We start from the raw sequence: 26,793 nt of genomic DNA, 5'->3' as shown, positions 1-26,793 counted from the left end.
AAAGTTCACTCTTAAGACATTTGTCTCTTTTGTCTTTACATTTTAGGTTAAAGATTTAGTTGCAAGGATATCTGGAACATGGCAAGAGTTACTAAACAACTCGAAACCGAACAAGGTGAATTAGATAATCAATTAAATTAGATCATTGTTTGGCTCTTATGTTTTTTTTTGGCCTGTTTCTTTTCAATTTGTCATGTAGTTGAGTTTGACTATTCCTTATATTCCTGAGCAAGTAGCATTCTTTATTCCACTTTTGAACTAGACCTGTAAATACTTTATTTCACCAGCAGTGCATCTTTTTTAAATTTGCATACCGGGAATTATCATCCATCACCAACCACCAAGTTTCTGGTACTTTGATAAAGCAGTGTATTATTTATTATTTGTTTTTTCAGATTTTTAGATGGCTTCTAACCAAAGAACTTTCAAAACAAATTTACACGTTGCAGAATCTTCATCTGGGAAAATATATCCATACTATTCTTCATTTCATTCCTACTCCTTTTGCTCTTATTTTGGCAATCCTGATTTTATTACCAAACATCCTGCTCGATAGAGCCTTCAGGTTTGGACCTCCACCAGTTAAGTGAATCCCAATTCATTTTACACAAATCCCCTGTATAGGGAATCAAAGAGGAGTGTGAGTTTTGACAAGCATATGTTTTATCCGCCAGTATGGCAATCAGGTTGGTCAATGCGGTTTGCTTTCTGGGTCATTATACACATGTCCTGTGGCATATGGCCAGCGAGGTACTGATGGGGTTCCCGGAAGACCTCTTTGGCTCAAAAGATTCATGCTGAATAAGACGCACCCAAACATGATATCTGTGATGGTCTAGATACTACTGATTGCCTGGTGAGGGAAGTTGGCAAGTCTTTTACTTTGTCAACGCTAGAATTTTTGCGGGATCTACAGGCCTCCCTAATGGATATGCCTTTCTATGGGTCAGTCCTTTTTCTTGAAAAAGCAGACTCTGCCCTGCAGCTGTTTAAAGAAAGTATAGCCATAGCACGCTCTTGGATCTGTTGAACCATGGCAATCATTTTCCAGATGGTTGGCTTATAGGCAAAGACATGCCCAGCAAATGGGGTTGGGGAAGATTAATTCTGTCCTCCCAGGGTGGCAATCCAATATGTCTGATGCATAGGTCTTATAAATCGTTCCATAATAGGACGGGGTTATCTGGCCAATTTTGGACGTGTGGCCTCTAAATGCCTTCCTGTACAAGGACAAATTCAAAGTCCTACCCATGACCCAGATCATGTCTGCTCTCACCCATGCAAATAGATGGTGTCCTTGGATCTGCAGAATGCTTATTTTTATTTAAACCGTCTTGCAGTCACATAGCCTTTCTCTGCGGTTCAAGATAAGCCCAGGACCATTTTCAATTTGTTGTGCTGCTTAGGCATTCACAAAAGCGATGTGGTGGCCGCTGCCTACCTTTTGGAAGATAGGGATACCCGTTTTGCCCTACCGCGATGACGGACTGTTGAATGTGGACTCACCACAATAAGTCATATACCGCCTCCAGATGATTGGGAACCTCCTGACATTGTAGGAGTTCAATATCAATGAGGCAAATTTGCATCGGTCTCCTTCAGAGGCTTCCATTCTTTGGAGCTATCCTGGACACTGTGCAGTTGAGGGCCTTTTTTCTGCAGCAAAAAGTTCAGGAAATTCGGGCTATGATGCTAATGCTTCAGCTTTCATCCTGGATCTCGGAAAGAACAGCTCTAAGGCTTGTTGGCCTCTTAGCCACCTACATTCTCCTTGTCAGCTACGACAGGTTGCAGCTCTGCAGTGGAATCTGCAGTGGTGGCTGCTCTAAAGCAATTTCTCCAGCAACAGGCCCTTCTCTATTTAAAACCTACTGCTGATCATAGTGATGGACGAGCCCCTGCTGGGCTGAGGAGGTGGAAATCAGAAGTCTGGTGTCTGACAGAAGCCCGGCTTCATATCAGTCTGTCGGAGTTGCGGGCCATTCGTCTGGCTCTGAAGGCCTTCCTGACGTCCATCAATAGGCGGCTGGTGCAGGTTCTCACAGGTTACACTAATGCCATGTGGTATTGAAGCAAGCAGAGCAGAGTGGGCTCCTGAGTCCTATCCCTGAAGACTCTGTGCCTCTGGAGTTGGTTAAAGTGTCTGGGCTTCTCCCAGATCATGAACCGCCTGGCAGGATCGCTAAATGTCAGGGCAGACAAACTGAGCAGACGTCGTTTGGCAGATAACAAATGGCATCTGTATCCTGAGCTGGGACAGGGCAGCGAATCTTCTAGCAGTATGGAGAACTCTGGCTAGATATTTTTGCCACTGTCGAACTTGCAGTTGCCTCTAGTTATGAAAAAGATCAAGAATGACTGGGTCCAAGGCCACCCTAGTGGCTCCAGATTTGGCCAGGAGTGTGTGGTACCCAACACTTACGGGCATGAGAATCAGTCCTCCAATCAAGCTACTTCTTCACAAATATGTTTTTTGCTGTAACAGGCCAGGGTCCTCCACCCGACTCTATGCAATATACACCTGCATGCGTGGAGATTGACTTGCTGCGGTGGATGCCACCCATGCCACCAGCGCCCTTCCACAAAATCCATTTATGCCAGGTGCTGGGACAAATTTGTGGCAAGATTGAACCCTTACAAGCAAAGCGGTCAGACATGTTTTTTTGTTTTATGTTTTGGCCCTACAAGACCTTGCAGTGGGCAGTGTGCACTATTATGTCCACTCTGGATCTAAAGGACGCCTACTTCCATATTCCCATGCACCCCGCTCACAGGAAATATCTCAGGTTTATGGTAGATGGTCAACACTACCAATTCAAAGTCCTCTCGTTCGGGGTCACTACAGCACCCAGAGTCTTCACCAAATGACTCGCAGTAGTTGCAGCCCACTTAAGGAGACAGCATATTCATGTCTTCCCTTATATGGACGACTGACTCATAAAAGCCAAATCACACAGCAGCTGTGTGCAACACAATTCAACTGCTTCACAGCTTAGGATTCACAGTAAACCTCGCCAAATCCCATCTCCAACATACAACAATACCTTGGGGCTACAATAGACACTTCAAAAGCTCTAGCATACCCCAAACCAGTCAGGATAAGCGCCATACAGGCTCTAATCCAAAAATGTCAGCCTCAACACTCACTACCAGCGCGAGTGTTCATGCAGTTATGCGGGATGATGGCCTCCTGCATTCTCCTGTTCTCTTATGCAAGACTCCAAAAGCGTCCCTTACAGGAATGTTTGGCGCATCAGTGGAACAAGGCTCAAAGTCAGCTAACAGATCTGGTGTTGGTGGACGACCGCACTCATCGCTCTCTGCAGTGGTGGAACAGACAAAACCTTTTCAAAGGGCGGCCGTTCCCTGACCCGGTTCCGCAGACAGTGCTAACAGCAGACACATCGCTCACCGGCTGGGGAGCTCATCTTCAAACCCATACCATCCAGGGCATATGGACCCCCCAACAAAAACAATTCCACATAAACTACCTGGAATTGTTAGCAATCTTCCTAGCGTTAAAATCTTTTCAACCTCCCTCTCAGGCAAAGCTGTCCTGGTCCGTACAGACATGCCAGCAATGTACTACATACAGAAACAGGGGGGAACACTCTGCAGCTTTCACACCTAGCTTCGAGCATATGGAGATGGGCCATTCCGCAAAACATATATCTCCTTGCAGAACACCTCCCAGGGGTACACAATCAAATCGCAGATCTGCTCAGTTGTCAAACACAGCAGATCCACAAATGGGAACTTCATCCTCAAGTTCTTCTTCCATTCTTTCACATGTACTATCTTACTTAGATACATTACACTTGGACATCTCTTTCTACTTCTTACTACTCCATCATAACCCTTCATGGCAAAAACAATCTAAGGATGGAGTCGATGCCCATATGCCCTATTGTCCTAGGGAGGAGTCACCTACCTCTTGACTACAAAGACTTCTACCAAAACAAAAACAAAGTGCAAACATCCGAGCCCAACACTAGATAGCGATCTATGAAAAAATATACAAATCTGCAGCTCTACATGCCAAGAACAGATGCATACTGGTAAGTACCATTTTCCTTTCTCACGTGTTTTTATAAGCACCCAGTCACCTGGTTACAAGTAGTATGTTAGCGCCTGTTGAACAGTAGTGGTGACTTCCCCAACCTGGTGAGACACAGAATGCACTACGTCAGCCAATCCTTTACGGTAATCGAGCACAAAGTCATCAGATATGTTAACAAGCTGATTTGCTGGGACTGTAGGCTGTCCCATAGCCTGCCCCATAATAATCTTATGTGGGGACAGTCCTGTTCCTCTGTCTGAGATACTTCCCAAACTCATTAACACCAGTGGTAATGCATCAGGCCATTTCAATGATGTGGACGCACAAACCTTTGCTAATCGCGATTTTATTTTGCTATTTGCTTGTTAGACCACGCCTGATGCCTCTGGTCGATAAGCACAATGCAATTTTTGCTCAATTTATAAAGTGACACAAAGCATCCTCACCACTTCATTATTAAAGTGCGTTCCTCTATCTGATTTCACCGAGACTGGAAATGCTAATCTCGGTATTAACTCGAAGTAGCAGTTTAGCAACAGTTAAGCTGTTATTTTTTCACGTAGGATATGCATCAACCCAAAGTGAGAACAAACTAGCTGTAGTGCTATCAATAGGTTTTTTACACACACTCCATTTTGTATTGGTTAACCCGAAGAGGTCATAAACCCACATTGAGACCACAATTGCCCAAAATCATGTACCACCCCAAAACCATATTGACTGTCTGTAAATATGGTAACCCACATCTGTTCTGTAATGCAACACGCCCTAGTGAATGCAATCAATTCTGCCACTTATGCTTAACTCACTCCTTTCAACCATGATGCTTCAACAACTCCCATCACCGTACAAATTGCATATGCAGCCCGCAAGGTACCTTGATTGTCTCTCAAGCATGATCCATCCACAAACACATGATCGGATTCAGTTAATGGAGTATCCTGTATATCAGGTCTTGTTTTGTACATAATTCAGTCACATCGAGACAATCATGATCTGCTTTATCCACCACCATATCACAACTAGGAAGTGGCAACAAAGTAGCTGGATTCAGAGTTGTGCATCTTGTCAGATGCATTTTCTGCACCCAAAATCCTCTGTTCATATTTTGTTGAGCGACTGCTTATAAGATGCTGTATGCCAATTTGCATTAACAAGATCTCAACTGAATGTGGCGTATACACTTTCAATGGATATCCTGTCACAATTGTTTCACTTTGTTCCAAGCTCACACATGTAGCAGCAACTGTTTTCAAACAACCAGGTAAGGCAGCAGCTACAGGATCCAATTTGGTAGAATAATATGCCACTGGACAGCGTGCTGTTCCGTGCATTCGTGTTAAAACTGAAAGTGCACGACCATTAAGTTTGCTGCTATACGGTGCAAAATTCTTGTTGAAGTTGGGCATTCCAAATGCTGGTGCTCGACACAAATTATCTCTTAGTTCAAGAAATGAACTCATGCATTCTTCATCTAAATGAACAGGATCTGACACATCTTTGTGTGTCAGCCTTTGCAATGGCTTGGCTATCAGTAAAAAATGTAGGATCCACTGCCTGCAATATCCAGCCATCCCCATGAACATTCAAACCTCCTATTGTGTACTCTGTGGATTCATTTGAAAATTGCATTGATCCGATCTTGAGACACTTTTCTGACTCATTTCTCAATGTTGCGTCCCAAACAAAGGACCTCTTTTTGACAAAATTGTAACTTTGCTGGTGACACTTTATGCCCACCTACTGCCAAGTGGTTCAGTAAGACAATCGTATCAGAAATGCAAGCCTCTTTTGTTCCTGGTGCAACCAACAAATCATTAATATACTGCACTAACACTGAGTTATTAGGCATTACCAATGACTCTAGATTTTTCTTCAACATCTGATTGGAGATTGAGAGGCTTTCAGTATACCCTTGTGGAACTTGGCACCATGCCAAGACACAGAGTCCAAATCGGAACGCAAATAAATATTGGCTATCCGTATGCAGGGGTTTCGAGAAAAATGCTTGACACTAGTCAATCACTGAAAACCATTCTGCTTCACATGGAATTTGGTACAGAATCACAGCTGGGTTTGGCACTATTGAACAACAAGGTATATCAATCTGATTGATTCTTCGAAGGGCCTGAACTATTCTATATTTCCCATTAGGTGTGCGAATTCCCATGATGGGCGAATTGCATGAACTCCATAAAATCTCTTTCAGAATACCTTGTTCAATAAACATTTCAATCACAGGAGTTACTCTTGCAATTGTCTCAGGATTCGTTTTGTAAGCTGGTGTTCTCGGGAATTCTGCATTTGGTGTTACAGTAATCCGAATTGGAGCTGCTCCTTTCATCAGACCAATATCTTTTCCTGAAAAATCCCACACCTCAGTCAACACTGTATCTTTCAATTCAACTGGCAAATCATTCGCTGCAAATAAAGGACATAGATTATTCACTTCCATTTTCTGTTGTGCCACTTTGAACACCACATCCTCATCTTTCGTATGAAATGCTACTCCATCTGGTGTACAATAAATGGAACAGTTCATCTTGCACCGTAGGTCTCTACCTAACAGGTTAACTGGACTAGTGTCACACACAATAAATTTGTGCAAATCTTCAAAACTTCCAATTTGTATTTTCATAGGTTTGGTCACTGGGGTTCTAATCAATTTGTTTGAAACTCCTACAACTTGGATACTTTCTCCCGAGAGGGGTCGTTTGGGAATTTCCACAATTCTCAGTGAAACTGGTAGCACCAGTGTCTACGAGGAATGTAATAGATTTTCCATCAACCTCGCTATCCACATAGGGACCACTCTGGTCTACCTCCAAGGATGCGACAAGCACACATTCCTCCTCCCCCTCAGGCACCGTTACTGAGATGTTTCTGAATCGCTCTCATCCAACTGCATCAAGTAATGTGAAGATGCCTGCATATTTGGTTTCAATTGATCATTGGTATCGGGACCCAAAGTCGTATTGTACCTTTTCACTTGACCATTCACATTTTGCATAGGAGCTTGGGGCATTCTCTGATCTTGTCCTCTGTCAACCAACATCTGGTGATTCTGATTATGTTGATTAATTATCTCATTATTCATTTGCGTCTTTCTCATCCCATCTACTTCTGAGTATGTAAACCATACACCACCTGTGTTTGACTGAATATTTCTACACTTGCGTTTTCAATGCCCGAACTTGCCGTACCCATGACACAAACTTCTTCCAAATTACCACCTCGACCACTAGGGAGTGGTGTCAAATTCAACACTGTATTGGTCACTGGACCGCTTTTTTATTTTTATTTTTAGTCCTCATTTGCCTTGGAATCCAGCTCTGGCCCCCCCAATCCAGCACCTACCAGAACAATTTAATTATACCAAGGGTCTTAATATCCCATAACGTTCTCCCTTGTTTCTCCGCCCTGCCCCCCAACCAGCTGAACTGCAGAGCATCCAGGAGAACTAGGAGACCGTTAAGGAAAAAAGGCATTGGACCAAACCCTTCCCTTGACATACCCCTTCATTTCAACTCTAACCACTTTAAAACAGGCATCCGAAATGTATTCCTTTTCTTTTCCGATATATTATCCAGACATATTATATTTTTAACAGTTTTTATCCAATCTACTTCAGTTGGCAGCAAATGGCTCATCTCCTTTTTACAGATCTCTCTAAGTGCCAAAAGAATCTGGTAAAAAAACACTTTTTGTTCGTCATTTGTAAAATCAGCATGCACCAGAGGTAAGCTTACCTGGAATTCGGTGTCTGCTATATCTGAGAAATCTCTACTTACATCTTCCCAAAATTTTTGAATCCCAGGACATTCCAGGAACATATGGATATCATCAGCCTTCTCTTGACAATATTTTACACACCTTGATGATCTTCCATTCCCCAACTTTGATAACCTGTACGGCGTCCAATACACTCTATGGAGACAGAAGATGTGGTTCTTTCTTAAGTTGGTGGGATAAACTGTTGAATAGAGGAAGTTCACAGGTACTTGCCATAGGTCTTCCAGCTGCAGCATCGGCAAGCACTTTCCCCATAGAGTGGTAGGGAGTTTGAAGTCGCCCTCTGGAAGATCCACCAATAGCCAGTACCACCTCGCCACTTCTTCTTTTGTACTTTACTCATTAAGCCACCTTCCAACTCATTTGACTTACCGATCTCCACCTCAGATGACTGAAACCATCTTCTCATTTGTAGATATTTAAACCTGGAGAGATTGTTATTGGACAGTTCTACCAATTTGTCCCAAGCTACAAAATCTCCTTGTTCCGTAATATCCCCCCCCCCCCCGTCTCCACAATCCTGCCTCATTTACCGGACTGGCCCAAAAAACTTTCTTCCATACAGGAGGTCCTGGTGCGCTCCAAATCGGCGCCCACCTGCTATAGTACGCGAGTTTAACTTCCTTCCTAATCTTAAACCAAAGTTCTGCCATACTTTTAAAACTTTTGAGGCATACTCTCTTAAAGTACTTGGGGTTGCTGAACTTGTACATAAAGCCTTGCATTCCTCCTTCAGTGTCTGACAACATGTTCCCAAACATTTTGCCAATGTCGGAATTGTCTGGTTTGGTTAATAGCATCTTCCTGTTCCCTAAAATGAAAGCCCAGGCATAGTACGTTAGAGCTGGCAGACATAGGCCGCCCTTTTCTTTCCTTCTGCATAGTATTTTCCAGGCAATACGGGGTCCCTTTGAGTCCCATATAAAACTATTAATTTTTCCCTGTTATTTCCTCTGCCGATGAACTTCAATGGAAGATGAGACCAACTAAGCATCCGGTTTCCAGTTTTTCATTACACTGAAGAAATTGGTTTCAAAGAGGTCCTCAATATTCTGCTTTATGCCTAAATATTTAATCTCCTTTTTACAAATATTTAGTTTTGACTCCAAATTCAATGCCATAACCTCGGTTTTTTCCCTGTTTACCGAATACCCAGCAATACAGCCAAATTGGGAAGTTAGGTCATTTAATGGAGGGAATGATAGGTTCAGATCTGATGTGAAAACCAACAAAACCTCTGCGTATAACGCCACCTTATTCTCCCAATCCTTGTATCTAAAAGGAACTATTTGGCTGTCTTTTAAAATCTTAGCTGCTACTGCACCTCTCATTCCAGTACTAGTCTTAACTATTTCCGTGATAAGCTCCTGTAAAATCCATATTCATAAATCCTTCTTTCTTTGCTGCTTTCATCTGAGCCAACATTAATTTCTCTTTTAACATTTTGTGAGGCGAATCAATATCCTCTCCACAATATTTTCCATAACGAAGAATTTCGTCAATCGACTTGCTTTGCCAACAAATCAGATGCTGTTGAATAATGGCACTTATTTCTGGCCTCCAACCATGCACAAACCGATATTCAAAATGTCCCATATCTTACTCAGAGACATTCTCAATACCGCTATACTGTTTAAATGTCTGAAAAAGCCTTTCAGTATACGCATGCACTGACTCTTTAAGCTCCTGATTAGTCCTGTCTATTATCACCCAATCTGTTTTCTTTTGACAAAATGTTTCCCTTCAAATAAGTAATAACCTGATTATATTTTTTCATGACTTTTTTCAATGGAGCTCCTGTTTTTGGATCTCTCGGATATTCTTCTTTCAGCCAGTCTATAGCAATGTTACACTCTACCCACAAATCAGTCGGAACTACAATATCAAACAATGCATCCAAATCTTTCCACAGGACTTTAGAAACCTTAACAAACCTTTCCACTTGTTTGTACCACTCTACTGGCTTCTCCCTCAACCTAGGGAAATCATTTGTAAATGATAATATAGCCTGCCTAGACCAAGGTACATGAACAAACCCACCTCCTGGAACCGCCCTCATAGGAAATTCTGTTGCATTTGCTTCACCAGTTTCTGTCTCCCTCACAGGATACAGAGGTAAAGTTACTGAATATCTAATTTCCTTTTGCCCATCTGCCTTCCCATCGATCCACTTTACCCCAATGCTTTAGGGTGTTAATTAACTCCTTTATCTGCAAACGCTTTCCAAAACATTCAAACTCTCTAAATCCTTGTCACTAAAATCCAATCGATTTATGTCTTTTGTAAAGCTTTGGATTCCTCTATATCAAGTCCATACTTTTGTGCAATCCCTGCAAATCTTGCATGTGTATTTCTCGCTGTCTCAGTAATATCCTTACACATAAAGTAACTCTTAATCACGATTTGCTAACCTCTCTGGACTAATAGTTCCCAGTATAAGTTCTTCTATTTCCACCTTTAATTTGCGCACTTCTATGCTCGACCTTCGGGAAGAACAATTATTTTGTATACTGCAACCGGATGCAATCTCTTTTATCCACTCATCTAACTCTTTTGGGGAAGATCCTAAAGATGTACCCTATCCTGATCTCTGAATTTCTTCACTAACTCCACCCGTCTTTGACCCTCCTGATGAGGATGTCATCCACCTCTCCATCTGCAACATCCTTCTTGGATCTATCTGTAAACCTCTTTTGGAGTTTCAACTGTTTTTTGTCTAAAATATGAATCAAGGATTCTAACCCTTCACATGTAATAGCATTTGCTCCATTATTCTCATTTGACCCATTCCTGTTTGTCATTCCCTGATTCCTCAGTCCCATTATTACCAAAACGATGTGAACTCCATTTATATTTCCATTAGGAACTGTTAAAGTATGAACTTGCAAAACTCATTGTCTATTATATAATGGAACAATAGGACCTATAGTTACTGGGACCGATAAAGCATCTGGGTTAATTGATGTCATGATTTTTGGCAACTCTTCTCTAACTAGAGTCTGATTCTGTACTAATGATGTCTTCTCTATATGCACTATTGGAGCACTTGGTGGTAACCCAAGGGGTCTTGACTCCACATAATTCTGCTCTTCATGATAAAGTGGAGGTCTGTTCAGTAGTAATTCATTCAGGAAATCATCATCTATATCTTCTGCTTCCTCAACAATTAAATCAGTGTTTCTAGACTTCAACTCCTCAACATCCTTCTTTTCTTCTTCAAATGTTTCATACTGCATAGGTCTAGGATTTGGTTTCAAGCTATTAATTTGATTTCTTTAAATTTTCTAAAATTCTATTATTAAAAGTCCCATTCTCTGGAAATGCTAAACTACTATCTTGCTCAGTAGATTTTACCCAGTTCTCCAACCACGTACACGTGTGATAGCCTTTTTCCAGTGACATAAATGAAGCAGGGGTTCCTTCCGGAGCCACAGGAACTCCTCCTCTAATTGGTATCAGCTCATCTTTACTAAACAAGGTTTTTATCAATTTAAAAAAAGATTTTATTCTCTACGCTAAAGGTAAATTCTTTACAAGAAAATCTTCAACAATTACTTTTCCGTGTTATGATTCTCTGCCACCAATCAAAGCTGATCACGCTGTCCAATACCAGCGCGGCTCCACACCAACCAACCAATGCCAGTGAGGCACCTAGTGATGATCTCTTACCAGCCAACCAATACCAGTGCGGCACCTAGTGACGTCACTTTAACTCCTGCGACTGACCCTCCCTTTACAAAGTTGTTGTCTTTACAAAGTCTTTAACAAAACAAACTACATAAAACAACTTGTCTGCTCAACTAAAAGAAAAACAATGGAACCACACAATCTGAGAATTTCTTTTGCTTCCAACAAAACCGCGACCAGCGCAATATCACCCTCACTTAAATGAAAATCTTCAAGATCTCTCCAAATGCACTCTTTTGAAGAAACCTCAAGAATCTCCACTTGTTACACTTAAAGTTCCCTATGCTAGCCCCGGCAAGGCCTATGCACAGTACTTCTTCCACAGCAGACAAAACATGCTTAGTGTATGCCACACTAAGGCCGCCCTTAGGCTTTATCCCGGGATCTTAAGTCAACAACAAACCCATTAAGGTCAACGACGGACCACAACATTAAACACAAATGAACACATTTTCTATAGTCTGTCAATGTCTCTTAACTCAGTCTGTTCGTTACCTAGTATTTTAATCAAAATAATCATCCTCTGCTACCAGAAAACTGATCCAGCGGAAGCAGTGTAAAAGTTGTGGGCTTAAACCTGAGTTTCCCACCACACCGTAAACTCTTTTCACAGCTACATAATTCACAATAAAACAGAGTTTGGTCCATAGAAACTCTATAAGCATTCACCAACCATAAGGTCCTCCGATAGATCTCTGTATGAGATGATAGGGACACAGCTAACAAGAGCGGGTTAGTCACTCCTTCATGAGGACTTGTAATAAAGAAGTGCTTAGCTAATACCAATATACATACAATACCTTTATCAAACTTCAAGATGTATGGTCAAAACACAAAAGTACATTAGAAACATTTAATAACGGATATTCATTTGTATAAAGGTCAATTCACAAATCATCACAGTTCAGAGCAAATACATCACAAATCAATACCTGGTGGAAAGGTGAGAGGGAGAGAGAAAGAGACTACAAAATGCATTTACAATATGCAATTTTATAATCATATGAACCAAAGAATAGGTTGTAGATTTAGCAGGGCCAGATTTGAGAGTGGACCCAGTATGAAGCCAGAACACAGTGTGCAAAAGCTTAAGTCAATAAACCTTCACCCGAAAGGGTTTGGTCTGCTTGACTTCACCAGCCGGTAAAGTGCAGAGAAAATCAGGAGCGTTCAGTTCAGGGAAATCGGAGTTCGGACTGACAGCATGTCAGGCCCAGGATTTGCAAGGAAAATAGCCGTGCATGTCCTCTTCCCAAGGGGCAGTTATACCTCAAAACGTTCACAGTTCCTGCAGACAAAGTAACTTTTGTGCTGTTTGCATGGTTTCTATTGGTTAACAGTCATGGTGCGATCGTGGTATGATCGTTCTCTAACTTATATCGTCCGGAACCCACATGCAATATCTTTGCGTAGTGTTCACCATTTGTTAGGAATGTACAATATCAGTCTCCGGCAGAAATAGGAAAATACACTAACAACTTAACATGTCCGCTCCACACCCTCTCCACTGAGCTTGCAACAAAGTTGATAGTTTTTTTGTTACAGAGAAAATGTCCAATATTCAAACTGTAGGAAAGAAACTGCAGCTATATTAGTGGTAGCTAATGTACAATCAGGTCAGCATTTTCTAGTCTTATTCAAAGTAAATAATAAAGGACAAAATACATTTTTGAGGCCAACAATGGAAAACCACTAAATCATTTTCAAATGAATAACACGCTAATATTGAAATCATTTTAGAGAAATAAAGATGCATAAAAATAATATAAGAACACCATTTCATTATACTTATAAGCTTAATCTGAATATTATTCATTAATAAATGAGCAAGCACTTTCTCTTGGATTCACATATTGGAGAAAGCATAAGCAGAAATTATTTTACTTAAACATTTTCATAACCATATTTTGCTAAATACTGCAACCTACATTCTTACTTTTTCTAATTATTGTCATAGCACATTAGTAGGCTTCTCGCTGTCATGAATGACTTAACCTTAAACCAGTTTGAGACACTTCTGCATGCTTTTACGATGCAGTTTCAAACTTTCACATATTTCATGAGACGCTGTTAGTCATATTTCTTAAGTAGGTATTAGTATCACACCCAATGACCAATAATCAGGAACTGATCAAGCAAAATATTCTTAAATCACGCTCCATCACCTTCGAGGTCAGGATTGGTTCAAGCGGGTCACGTTTCCTCTTGTTATCCATGGTAGTTGCGGAAATGAGGAATGCGATCCAGGTGATCCTCATGGTTGGGCCCTGCGCCTCGTTTTGGTTTTTTCAGATTCTGGCCATATAGGACATAGGGTGCTGGGACCATCCGGCATCTCCCAGCTTTCTGCATGCCCAGCATGTTCATTGTTGCCCTCTGTACGTGTCTGTGTCCATGTTTGTTCCTACAACCAACCTGCAGAAAAGCGTTTTTGGTGCAGAAAGACATTGGGCATCTAACCCAAGGCATTTATTTTAGCATACACAATAAGCAGGACCTTCACCTTGCCTACATCCTAGTGTCAAGAGAATTTATACGACTCAAGGCACTAGCCGAATCCATTGCTTGCACAGTTTTCAGAAGCACACACTGCCAGACTGTGTGGCCTTAAGCATTTTAAGCAAAAGCTCAGTTTCTCTCCCGCACACCTGCAGTCTCACACACACCGCGACATATATAAACATTCAGACACGCACCTGCACCAAGACGCAGTATTTTCTGTTCCCTCAGGAGTTCAAAGCTTGGCTCGTTTTGGTTTAGAGGATGCACGAGCTCCTCAAGCTGAGCCAGATATCTGGTCCGAGCTTTCTGTGGGTCATCTACTATGATCCATGACACAGCTGCGATAGTTATTTTCCCCCAACATTCTCTTCATTAGGCATGTACAAGACCGCAAACTCCCTTTTGGGAACAGCTCAGTGGGAAAATATTTTTTTCGCCTTAGGGAGTGTCCAGTAGATCCCATTACCATAGACTCTGTACATAAAAAGAACTTTAACCTACATTTTTACTCCTGCTAGGTATTAAAAATGGGTGTTCTTTTAAGTCGATCTGTTAGCTTCAGCATTATGGGTTGTGACATAGTTTTATCTCCGAGTTTTCTATCATGATTGGTTTTACCACCTCCTGTTATTGGGAATATAATTTCTATTTTATTGTTGCAGAATGTCTAAGAATGTCTAATGAAGGAGAAGTGATAGTTAACTGCATTCCTAGTTCTCAATCATCAATAATTTCTTTGAGTTCATAAACAACTCACCATCTTATGGGGGAGGGGAGTATTGAAGCCATAGTGATAAAATCTGAATTTAAGAATCAAGTTCTATCCTGCCAGTATGGGCTGCCAAAATAGGTCTCTCTTTCCCCTTCCCTAATATTTCTTAAATGAATTATCTAAAATACAGATGTATAGTTTCAAAACTGCAAGATAGAAGAAGATATGCTTTACCTGTGCAGTATACTTCAACTCCTACAAAAGCTTTACGTTATCATTCACTGTGGCATAGTTCCTACTCATGATGGTTTGCAGGGAAGAAACATGTACTTCTTCACAAGGGATTTGAATAAAGGCAATGCTTAGTTCACTTTGTCATCACCTTCAGGCTTGTTTCGTGCTGACCAGTCTGTTCCTGCAAGCTGACATTTTGATGAAAATGGGCTCAAATATATGGAGACATTGAACTGATCCAGGCACCCCAAGAAATGCAGGGTACCAAAGAGAGACTCCTTGTGCATGAGGCCTATCCTTCATTTTTTCTTCAAGCTGTACGAGTATGATCATTGTCACTCAAATTTTTGCTGTGCTGTAAAGATGGATTTTTTTTTTTCAGGGAAAGCTGCACGATTACTGGGAGCCGTGTTTTGAAAGCCGGTCCCCAACCAGTAAAGGGGTGGATCAGGCTTTAAAAGCAGCTGAAACTTTTCCTTTAACGGAGGACATTGAAGAAATGGCCCAGGATACCAAATCTATATAGAGGAGGACAGATAAACATAGCAGGAATGAGTCTCAAGATGTCGGTCTTCATTTAAAAGACTTAAAACCATTTCTCTGTACTTTAAAAGATGTTAAATCACCCAGTTTTCATGCTCACATGCAGTTATGATTGTGCATAAAAATGCGTGCATCCTAATGCCGTCTGGCATGTTTGTCACTTTATTTGTCGAACTCTTTCCATTGTTACAACTCTTTGTTTATTTTAAATAGGTGTATTTTGTTGTCTTGTGTTGGTTTTGTTGTACCTCCTCAGCCTACAGAGTAAGTTGAGTGGAGGTTGCTGCACTGATATAGTTGCATGTTATGCTGCTCAGCATGTTTTCATTTAGCACCAGTTTTGAATGTTTTAAGGAGTGTAGAGCCGGGCCTATGTGCAACTCTTGGTCTTTTGCTGAAATGCTGATGGTGGAGGAACACTGTCTCTGAAAAGATTAAGCACTTTGAGAAGAGCAGTGTTGTTTAACTACTAGCCGGCAATACATACTGGTTTTGCCTGTAAGTATCAAAACATTCTGCTGTTGGCAAAAATGACGGTAATGGAACTGTTGTTGGAATGGAAGGCGAAAGAGACGATTCAAAAGGACTAGTTTCCTGTAAGTAAATGTTTTGAAAGGGGCTTCTAAAAGTAGTTGGGTTCAATGGTGGCAAAAAGTTCTCACTTCTCAAATTTGATACTAAAAATGTTTCGGTTCAAAGGGGACGAAAAATTCACACTTCTCAAATATGGTGCTCAAAATATTTAGATTTAATGGTAAAGAAAAATCCCCACTTCCCATATATGTTTTTTGTTAGTAGAGGTGGGTATAAGAATATGGTTGACTGTTTCTCGTTCCAATAAAAGGCATGGTGAGGTGACGTTTGAGAGTACATGAAATGGAAAAGTAAAAATGTAGGAGTTTTCTTTCCCAGAGTCCAGTTCCCTACTGACTGCTCATTTACAGTCCAGCAGAAATGTGATTTTGTGTGAAAGTGTAGTAACCGGACTACTGCAGGTTTTTCAGACAAAAACGCAGTAAGAGTCAAGTGGTAAATTCACGTTTGATGTTGTATTAATGTCTCGCTGTGCACTTGGCTTTCAAAAATCCATAAACGTTAGCACCGGCAAAAGGCAAAAAGACTTGTGGTAACAGTGGATAAAAAAGTGTAATATACATACACTGTTTCTGCATTGTATTCCTCATTTTCTCCCGAACGCCCAGTGGATCACTCGCATACCTATGCTTATTTTCCCCCCTACTCCCCTTATTCAGAGGCTAGCCCAGTGCCTGAGATTTCACTTAAGTTAATTGAAATTGCAAAGCTCCAGTTTTGAGGGAAACATTTTTTGCTGTATGGTTACAGTCTTGAAGTCAATAAGCTGGGAAATGTTCTGAGATGTCGGCGCCTAGTGAAAGAATATCATTTTCAAACTTGATTGTCTCCCAAGTTCTTTAGATTTACAAAGAGAGGCTTATATCACACGTCTCATGCTTAACTGGTGTACTTCCTTTTTCATTGGAAGCATTAAGTTTATATCCTCTTCTGGACTTTGTACCAGATTAGTCTTTAGAGACTACTGTGTGACTATGTACATCATAAAGGGAATATCTTTAATGGTTTGGACTGTTTGTGGAAGACAGTACTGTCACGCACACGTTATCTCTTTACATTCTGTTACTCTCTTTAAACGTTTGGAGAACCATAGCATATGCACAAGTTAATTTGCATACTGTTCAGGCAAAATGAGATTTGAAATTTACACGGTGTATATGTGGTGTTGTTTCTTTACAGAAAAGTCCCTAATACGATCTGTAGCAATTTGCATGTGTGTATGAAACCAGGTAACTGATGCTAAGCTATAGTGGATTATTCAGGCGAGAAAATATGGGAATAAAACCTGCATGAGTTCTCAGTAGTTTTGTTATTTAAAAATTTCTGTTGAACTTTTCTGTATAGCATTGCATGATTTTGGGCGGTTAGCTGCTAATTGTCGAATGCCATTTTCTAATTGGTCAGAATTGTAAAATGGATGCTTGATTTGTTACCCAAAACATTTTCAAAGGAAAATAGTCATACAGTTGGCAGCAGAAAGAGGAAAAAATGTGTATTTTTCTGCAGAGGCATACAGATCACAAGGCAGGGAGATATCCTGCTGCCTCCATTTAAAAATTACTTTGCATTGACAGAAGAACTCGTTAAATGCCTGCAAAATTGTTTGTATGGATGTTCGCATTGCTACTGGTTTTATTGTTTCATGCCAGTTTTGAAAAGAAATACTCAGGTAATTAAAATATAAGTAATTGTGCCATCTAGTAATTTTCATTCATATCCTCGCTAATCTTTCTCCATATGTTATATTGAGGACCGGAATTATAAAATGATGATTTCACTAAGGAGTGATTGACGAAGGTTAACATGCTACTTTCAATATTCTAGTTTTTAATTGTTGCTGAAATTGTAAAAAAAAAAAGCTTAATATACTGATTTTGTTTTTTTACTGTAATTAAAAAGTAATTGTGGAATTTCTATATTTTCATACCTTGTTAAACCAGAAATTAAATTGTTTTTACAATTTTGTTTTGTTCATTTACCGTTTTGTATCAAAGTTGAAAAAAGAATTTGAAACTCCTGCTTTTGAATGGAAGTTTGAATATAACTCACTTTGCTGCGTCATTTTTTTAATATAATTTCGTAAAGTCACTTTTCTATGTCCTTTTTATATAATTTTGATCCAAAATTAAAATCTTTTTATTTTCTTTGCGTATTTGTCACTTTTATTGGATACATGTTAAACGTGCAAAGAGAACATTAAAATAACTGTTAGAAATGGGATTCCTAGTTGGCCCTGGTATGCACCTGGGCCAGGCCAAAACCACCACTCTAGTAAGGGTAAGCTAGATACACACTAAAAGATAACCTGAACTCTCTCTGGTAGCTTGGCGTAGGGTAGTCAGGCTTATCTAAAGAGGCAATGTGTGAAGTATTTGTGCAACACACACACATTAACACAGCGAATACACCTCAAAGTGCCTCCACACATGTTTAGAAAAATAGATTATTATATTCTGAACAGAACAAGACCAAAGCGACAAACAAAATATGAATAGAAGTTGAGATATGGAATTTTAAAGGAATAAATAGAGTAAAGTGCTTAAAAGTTACTTTCGGAGGCGCTGGACTGGGGCAAAGTCAAAGTATGGGCCGACAGTGATGGAGTGACGGCCGCCTACAGGACCCATGCAGGCCCTGGTGAACAAAGTACCTTTCCTGATCGCAAACAGTGAGATGCAAGGATATCAAGGCTTGCAAGGGCAGGATGTGTCTATCTTCTCCACACAGTGAAGGCGATGCATCAGTTCTGAAGACGGGTGCTGGTGTAGAGCGATGTTCAGGATTCTGCCATGCAGTCGAGGAGATGGTTCAAACTCCTCAAGCGGCGGTTATATGCTGTCCGATGCGTCTATCTGTAGGCAAAGAGCTAGTTCTGATTCGATGTGCCGATTTTATTCCTGCAACTGGGTCAATGCGCCAGTTCTGCTATACGCTGACAGGAGATGCAGTTTAATCCGGGTTGCAGGTATCTGGGCCACTTCCAGTGAGCAGGGCACAGGAGCCCGGCTAGAGACTTGGATATCCCGTAGTCTCAAGCATCAGGAGGCAAGCCAACAAGCCCTTGAAGATCACTTGGAGTGAAGGCAGAGTCTAGCTCTCCTTCAGCAGAGTCAGAGAGCAGCAGGACAACAAACAGAAAAGCAGGCCATTCGTTTAGCTGCCCAGTTGAGTCCTTTAAGCAACACAGCAGTTGTTCTGGCAGAGTTTTAATTACAAGTCTATTAGTGTCTGATTTTAGGGGGTCAGAGATCCAGTACTTAAACCCAAAAGCGCCTTTGATGTGGGGGTGACTTCAAAGCAACTCTCTGAAATGCACAGCTATCCCTTTCAACCCAGTCCTGTCTGCTGGGCTATCTGTGGGAGGGGTAAACAGTCCTTTGTATGAGTACAGGACACTGCCTATTCAACTGAAATTAGCCCTTCCCACCCTGCCTAGGCAAGCCCATTAGAATGCAGATGTATGTAATGAGTACTCAGACACACCTATCCTTCCTGTGTTGTGGCTGTATAGAGGAATACACAAAGTATAGCTGTCACCCAGCCCAGATGTGCATTGAAGACAGGCTGCAAAGCACACGGAGTTCACAGAGAAATCTACACAAGTGATGTTAAGTCCAACTTCACTGGTAAGTAGGATTTATCATTACCATTCCAAACATATGATATCTGAAAAATCTACTCCTCTCTGAGCAGGAATTACAACTAAAAGGGTATTAAGGAATTCCCAATGTTAGCCTATGAGAGGAAAAACGAAATTGGCTGTTTGTCACTACCAGGACATGTAAAAGAAATGAAGGTACATGTCCTACCTTTTTCTTACATTGCACCCTACACTTAGGGTTACTTGGGGCCCATTGCAGGAGTGACTTCTATGTAATAAAAGTGGAGTTTAGGGCTTGGCAAGTTGTTTTAAATGCCAAGTCAGAGTGGCAGTAAACAGCACATACAGGCACTGCAGTGTCAGGCCTGAGGCAGGTTTGAAAGGCCACTTCTGTGGGTAGCGCAATCAGTGCGGCAGCCCCACTAATAGCATTTAATTAACAGGCCTGTGTATATGCTATACCACTTTTTAAGGAACTTATAAGTAAATCCAATATGCCAATCGAGAGTAAACCAATTTTACCATGTTTAGAGGAAAGAGCACATGCATTTTAGCCTTGGTCCGCATTGGTAAAGTGCCTTGAGTCCTAAAGCCAACAATAAGAAGGTCCGAAAAATAGGCATAGGAAGGCAAAAAGATTGGGTTCACCCTTCAGAGAGGGCCATTTTCCAACAATAACTCCTGTATTTAGCAGCATTTGATCTTTCATATTTTTACATGGCTGATTCATTGCCTATGGTCGAACTGGGAGTCCCTGGTAATTTAAAAAGAACAGCAGTTTAAAAAGGCGGTCATCAGTGCCACTTTAGTGAGACTCTTATCTGAAAAGATTCGGACGTCAGCCAGTAATGTGATTGTACTGAATTCCACTTCCTGCAGAGGCCACCAAGCCTCAGATTCTACCACACCTATTGTGCGAGAATATCCCAGTACACAACTCTGCTCTTCCGCCTTTCATATTTTCTGTTGTACTTTATAATCTGATCATTTTCACTGGATAATTTTTTCAAGTCCCGTATCAGATTACACCCTATGAATGTTTGTTGCTGGAATTACTGGCCTGGGCAAAATCATGTTCAAAGAGCAACTCAGTGTGTGGTCCCAGCTGACTCTGTATGAACCCCTCAGAAACAGAGAGAAACTCGTGTAACATTTTTTCAAAAAGCATTCTTTGGTTATAAAACTTGCTGAAACCTTTTCACTGTTATCAGAGAATATCTGATGGATACTTCTAGCTGCAGACTCCTCACATTTTGAATACCTCCAGGCGCCAGACTGGTGTCTCGCTTTGCCCTCCCAAAATACCATTTCCATACGGTGGCTCACACACGATGAAGCCAGAGACATATAACACAACAACACCTAGAAAGGGGTTTCACTTTACGAAATAAAACACATCAATGACTCTCTTTTTAGAATAAGTCTTGGGGGTTTCATTTATGCAATGCTCTTTAACAGAAGGCTTTCCCGGATGTCAAATGAACAACATTCAGGTGTATATAGAGATGTGTGTGTGTTTGTGTGTATGTATGTATGTATGTATGTATGTGTATTTATTTATATATATATATATATGTATATATATATATTACCTACTGGCAGTCGCCAGTAGGTAGTTATAGATAGGACCTATTTTCCATAGGAAATCTGCAACATTCTATTTTGGAATAACGTTGGCGCCGATTGACGAATCTTTGCAAAATTTTCCAAACGTTTGGCCAGCTCCGGTCCGCTCCTATCCTGAAAATTTCACGGTGATTCGTCAAGCGGGGCCCGAGAAAAAAGGGGGGGCCCAAAACGCGTTTTCCCCATGCATTTTCCCATAGGACCTGTTGACGCAGCTACAGCCAGAACTGCTGAACGGAATTACACCAAATTTGGCAAAGAGGTAGTCCTCAGTTCAGACTCGTGCCTTTTGCTTAAATGGTGTAAATCCGTTCAGTAGTTCCTGAGAAAATTGGAGTTAAAAAGATAGATATATCTGGGCGGAGCCTAACCACACATCTCATCGTGAGATCTGATTGGCTGTCAGCACTTCATCCAAGAAGTGTTGGCAGCCATCTTGGGACCAGTATACATGATAGCACCTCATTAAAAAGCAGTTACATTATAAATCATTTGTTGATGGTACCATACTCATTTTAGGAATTGTGGTGTGTTCTAAGGTGATTTTACCATGTGAAAAAGCCTTCTGCTGTGATATCATGAATCATGTTTGAGAGAACTATTTTCTCATACTTTTCCCACAGAGGTTTGGAAGGTGATCGCTAAGCTAAACTGAGAGCATATTTTCTGTAAATTCACATTATCTTTCTCAGTCATGTGAGCATGAACTCTGACATTCTCACTAAAACATGTACATCCAACAAGGGCAGAGACTGTCAGTTGATGCCTTTGTGTTCTACTGCAGCTTCCCAGAGTGTTCTAAAGAACAACTAGAGCGCTAACAGTCCTACTTATGACAAACGTATTGCACACCTGAAGCCATCTTGATTGGAATAAAGTGGTAACTCTTAAAACATCTAATTTAAAAAGGAACAAAATGAGGGGGTTCATTTTGCCATAGAAAGTATGATTTGTGCTGCAGAAAGAAAAATTTAGGGCACATTTTGAGTGACTTCTCAAATCCTCTTCTATTTCATTAAAAAATTCTGACCTGCAGACTGAAACATGCACTTTCAATACCAGCAGCAGACTTCCCTGGTGAGCAGTACCTTTACTACAGTGATCTAATGAGCAACTAGAGTGCTAACATTCTGAATTTATGGCAAATGTGTGACACATCTGAATGCCTTCTTGATGGAATCAAAGTAAAAAACTGAAAGTATTTCTTACTGAGGAGACTGTAGTAAATGAGGAAATTAGGAAACTTCATAACAAATAAGTCTCCCAAAATGGCTACCAGAGACAAAAGAGCCCAAATGTAGCCCAAATATCACCCAGATGTAGCCCAATGACAGAATGTCCCAGAGTGTTCTAACGAACAACTAGAGCGCTAACAGTCTTACTTATGACAAAAGTATGGCACACCTGAAGCCATCTTGATTGGAATAAAGTGGTAACACTTAAAACATCTAATTTAAAAAGGAACAAAATGAGGGGGTTCATTTTGCCATCGAAATTATGATTAGTGCTGCAGAAAGAAAAATTAGGGCACATTTTGACTTCTCAAATCCTCTATTTCATAAAAAAAATTCTGACATGCAGACTGAAACATGCACTTTGAATACCAGCAGCAGACTTCCCTGGTGAGCAGAAGCTTTACTACAGTGATCTAATGAGCAACTAGAGTGCTAACATTCAGAATGTATGGCAAATGTGTGACACATCTGAATGCCTTCTTGATGGAACCAAAGTAAAAAAACAAAGTATTTCCTACTGAGGAGACTGCAGTAAATGAGGAAATTAGGAAACTTCATAACAAATAAATCTCCCAAGATGGCCACCAGAGACAAAAGAGCCCACATTCAGCACAAATATCACCCAGATATAGTCCACTTGGAGCCCAATGACAGAAGTGTGCAAAACACTTATTTTTTGTGTATTTGCAGTTTTATATAGTGCAGACGTGTCAAGTATTGGAGTGCTTTACATGAGCATTGGTTACATCACACAAGATCAAATTCATTTTGGTTGTAGACATGGGGAGATTAAGTGATTTGACCAGAATCACAGAATGTTGAGCTGAAGCAGAAACTCTAACCTGGTTCCCCAGTTGCAAAGTCTGCAGCTCCGGAAGTAACACCACATCCTCTCCCCTAGGTGCAACATTTAATCAAGTGGTCAACTGGATAAAAAAACAAAGATTACAAATAATTTAAACGTTCTTTGTCGCTATTTGAAAACTCAGAAAATATGTCCTCATTTTAGTTTTTTAGAGCACTAACCATAATTTTGATGCAAATAAGACCCTCTCATATATGTAATTTCTAAAGGAAATGCTCTAGGTATTACAGTTTTGATTACATCAAGATGACGTCGGGCGTTTCACACTTTTGTAATAAATATAGAATGTTAGCAATCTAGTTGTTCATTGGGATACTGTTGAGAGGCAGAGGCCAGGGGCACGGACTCTGAAAATTGAAGGCAGGTAGGAGAGTGCAGAGGAAACAATTTGACCACACTGGGCAGGCAGGAAGGGCAGTGGCAGCACAACAGACTATGGAGGGCAGTGGAATGGGGGGCAGGGGCAACAAACCAACAATACAGGACTGGCAAGAGAGGCTGTGACAATATAATAGACCATATTGGGCAGAAGGAAGAGGCAGTGGTAGTACAACCATACATGCCAACAGACCCTTTTCAATATTTCAAATCACAAGAGCGACCCTTATGTCCCTGTGAACCGGGTAAGTACGAAGTACTGCAAACAACATTCACAAGGAACTCATTTATAAATGTTCAACTGTTGAATGCAACATCAATGGTTGCTTTTGAGTCAATCTCACACATGCAAGTCAAGAACAATGAAAAAATAGAGATAAAGTAAAGCCAAATTAATAATAATCACAGTAAGCCCACACAAGACCTATTTTCGTTTGAGATCTACAAAACCTCAGCCGAGGTTACTTTATTTAATATACAATATTTAAATCACATATAAAAACATCTTATATATACAAAACACAATTATTTCCTACGTTCGCAGTGCAAAGTGAACCCCAGTGAAAGAACCATAACCTTTTGTAACGTGACCAAATGAGAAAAAAGACAAGAATTTATAAGATTATTGTAAAATTATAAGGACAGATTATATACAATGTACAATAGTTCAGTCAAAGCTGTCTCTTATTCTATTGTCGACGGCGTTTCGACCCACTTTAAATGCGGGGTCTCATCAGGACTGTATTTCTGGGGACGGTGTAGACCATACATTCGTCCGTATAGGATCCAGTATGTGAAAAGATATGGTGAATGAAGAATAACATCCAGACTTGGGCTTCTCTTCCTCCAAGTATTGGGATCAAATCGTAAATCAAATATTTAGAGAGAATCTTAAGTCATTCGGATTCTCTAGGGTTTACTTCACTCCTACTTCGAAATATTTCGATTCCGTGAGAGAACAAATCTTCTTGTTTCCGTGATAACACTGCTGGATACAATTTCAGTGGCGCTGGCCCATTCGTAACCAGTCGCCCGGTTCACCCTTAAACCGTATTGTGTCCGTGGCTGACTCAATCTCGCACACGATTGGCTTTACTTTATCTCTATTTTTTCATTGTTCTTGACTTGCATGTGTGAGATTGACTCAAAAGCAACCATTGATGTTGCATTCAACAGTTGAACATTTATAAATGAGTTCCTTGTGAATGTTGTTTGCAGTACAACAGACCCTTTTCAGCCAGGAAACGTCCAATGTTTTAAAGCTCAAATGGGCTTTATTTGATCTCTCTCCTGTCTACAATGTCCTCTTTTTCAATGTAACTCAAAGGGGAAAATCAATACCCCATTTTTTTTTCAAAATCTCCCTCTTACCAAGTTCAAAATGTTCGCAAGTATGGTACATTGGATCATGGTAGGCAGGAGGAATTGGGGTAGGGACATGGACTCGGATAACAGAGGACAGGAGGGACATGGAGAGGTGCATCTAACTGACCCTACAGAGCAGGCATCAGGGTATGCAGCAGCACAATATACACCACACAGGGCATGCGGGACGGGAGTGCAGCACAACAATCCATAGAAAGCAATAGGGAGGGGATAGGACCATGCACATGGACAACAGAGAACAGAGGGGAAAGAGGCAATGATAGCTAGCTGACCATAATGGACAGACAGGAGAGAAAGCTGCAGCATAACAGACCATAAAGGGCAGGAGGGATGGATCAGGGGCATTACAATGGAACAGACAAGCCAGGAGGGAGGGAATATGGGTCTGCACATGGAAACAGAGGGCTGGGGATAAGGGGGCAGGAGCAGCAAGATGACCATGGAGGTCAGGCAGGATGGGCACTAGAAACAAGACACACCATGGAGAGCAACAGTGAGACTATGATGGCATGCACACAGACCATGGAGGGAAGGTGGGAGGGGCCATGGCAGCACAGAAGACCATGCATGGCAAGCGTGAGGGTTAGTGGCAGCACAATGGCTATGATGGGCAAGAAGGAGGGTGCAGGGGCATGCACAAAGGACCATGGAGGATAGAAGGGAGGGTCAGGACCTGGGCACAGACAAGAGAGTTCAGGGGAAGGGGCCTCACAACAGACCGCGCGGGGCAGGCAGGAGGAGCAGTTGCAGCACAACAGACCAGGGAGGGCAGAAGGGTGTGGCAGTAAAATGGACCATGGAGGACAGGAGGAAGGGGATAGGGGCATGGCATGTGGACAGGCAGGGTGGAGGTGGCAGGGACAGGTTACAGTCCTCTGACAATGCTAGGCAGGTGGGAGGGGAGTGGCAGCTCAACAGAACACTCAGAGTAGATAGGAGTGGCAGGTCCATGGAACATGGTGGGCAAAAAGGATGGAGCAAGAGCATGCACAAAGACATCGGAGGGCGGGGGGAATCAGAATAGGGGCAGCAAGCTAAGCACATAGGCTAAGCAGGAGGTCAATGATGGGGCATAGAATTGGGCAATGGAGGGCAGGAGGAGTGGACTGGTACATCATGCTAAATGGAGGGCAGTGGCAGCACATCAGACCATGCATGGCAGGAGGGAGGAGGCTAGTCCATGGATTCAGACAACAGAGGATAGGGAGGAGGGGGATGGGGCAGCAAGCAAACTGTTCAGAGAAGGTGGGTATTAGGAACTTTATTGTTTTTAAAATGTGTGTCTGTGCGAACTACTTAAAATATGAACAAGTATGCAGCATAATCTCACTTTTATTCACGAACAAGAGGATGTTTGTGACTGTGACTCTGGGCTCACTTGGCAGAAACACCCCCTGACCCTCCACCCCACATCGCAAAATGTAATGCCCGTGAAAAGGGTAGGTGGACGCTGTTATATAGAACATAGTCCTGAGAGCACGATTGAAAATGAAAACTAGATATAGTATATGGTATAAACTATGCACCAAAAAGTGTGATATAAGATGAACCGGGGCTTGAAATATAATATGTAATACA

General features: G+C 41.3%; 1 protein-coding gene across 5 annotated transcripts in view; it reads left to right on the top strand.

Moving 5' to 3' along the window:
- Positions 1-18,268, top strand: part of SLF2 (SMC5/6 complex localization factor 2) — a 411,151-nt gene extending 392,883 nt beyond the window's left edge. For 4 of the 5 annotated variants that reach the window (XM_085606517.1, XM_085606515.1, XM_085606521.1 and 1 more), the window contains 2 exons: positions 47-115; positions 15,370-18,268. In XM_085606517.1, coding sequence (XP_085462643.1) covers positions 47-115; positions 15,370-15,513 — 213 coding nt within the window. In that variant the 3' untranslated portion in view covers positions 15,514-18,268. Of the gene's footprint in view, positions 1-46; positions 116-15,141 lie in introns of all 5 variants that reach the window. The other variant, XM_085606519.1, reaches the window with a different exon arrangement.
- The last annotated feature ends 8,525 nt before the right edge of the window (positions 18,269-26,793 follow it).

Source organism: Triturus cristatus, chromosome 1_2 (assembly GCF_964204655.1).
Source record: "Triturus cristatus chromosome 1_2, aTriCri1.1, whole genome shotgun sequence".
Classification (NCBI taxonomy): Eukaryota; Metazoa; Chordata; class Amphibia; order Caudata; family Salamandridae; genus Triturus; species Triturus cristatus.
The sequence above is the reverse complement of the archived record's forward strand: the minus strand, read 5'-3'. Positions and strand labels throughout refer to the sequence as shown.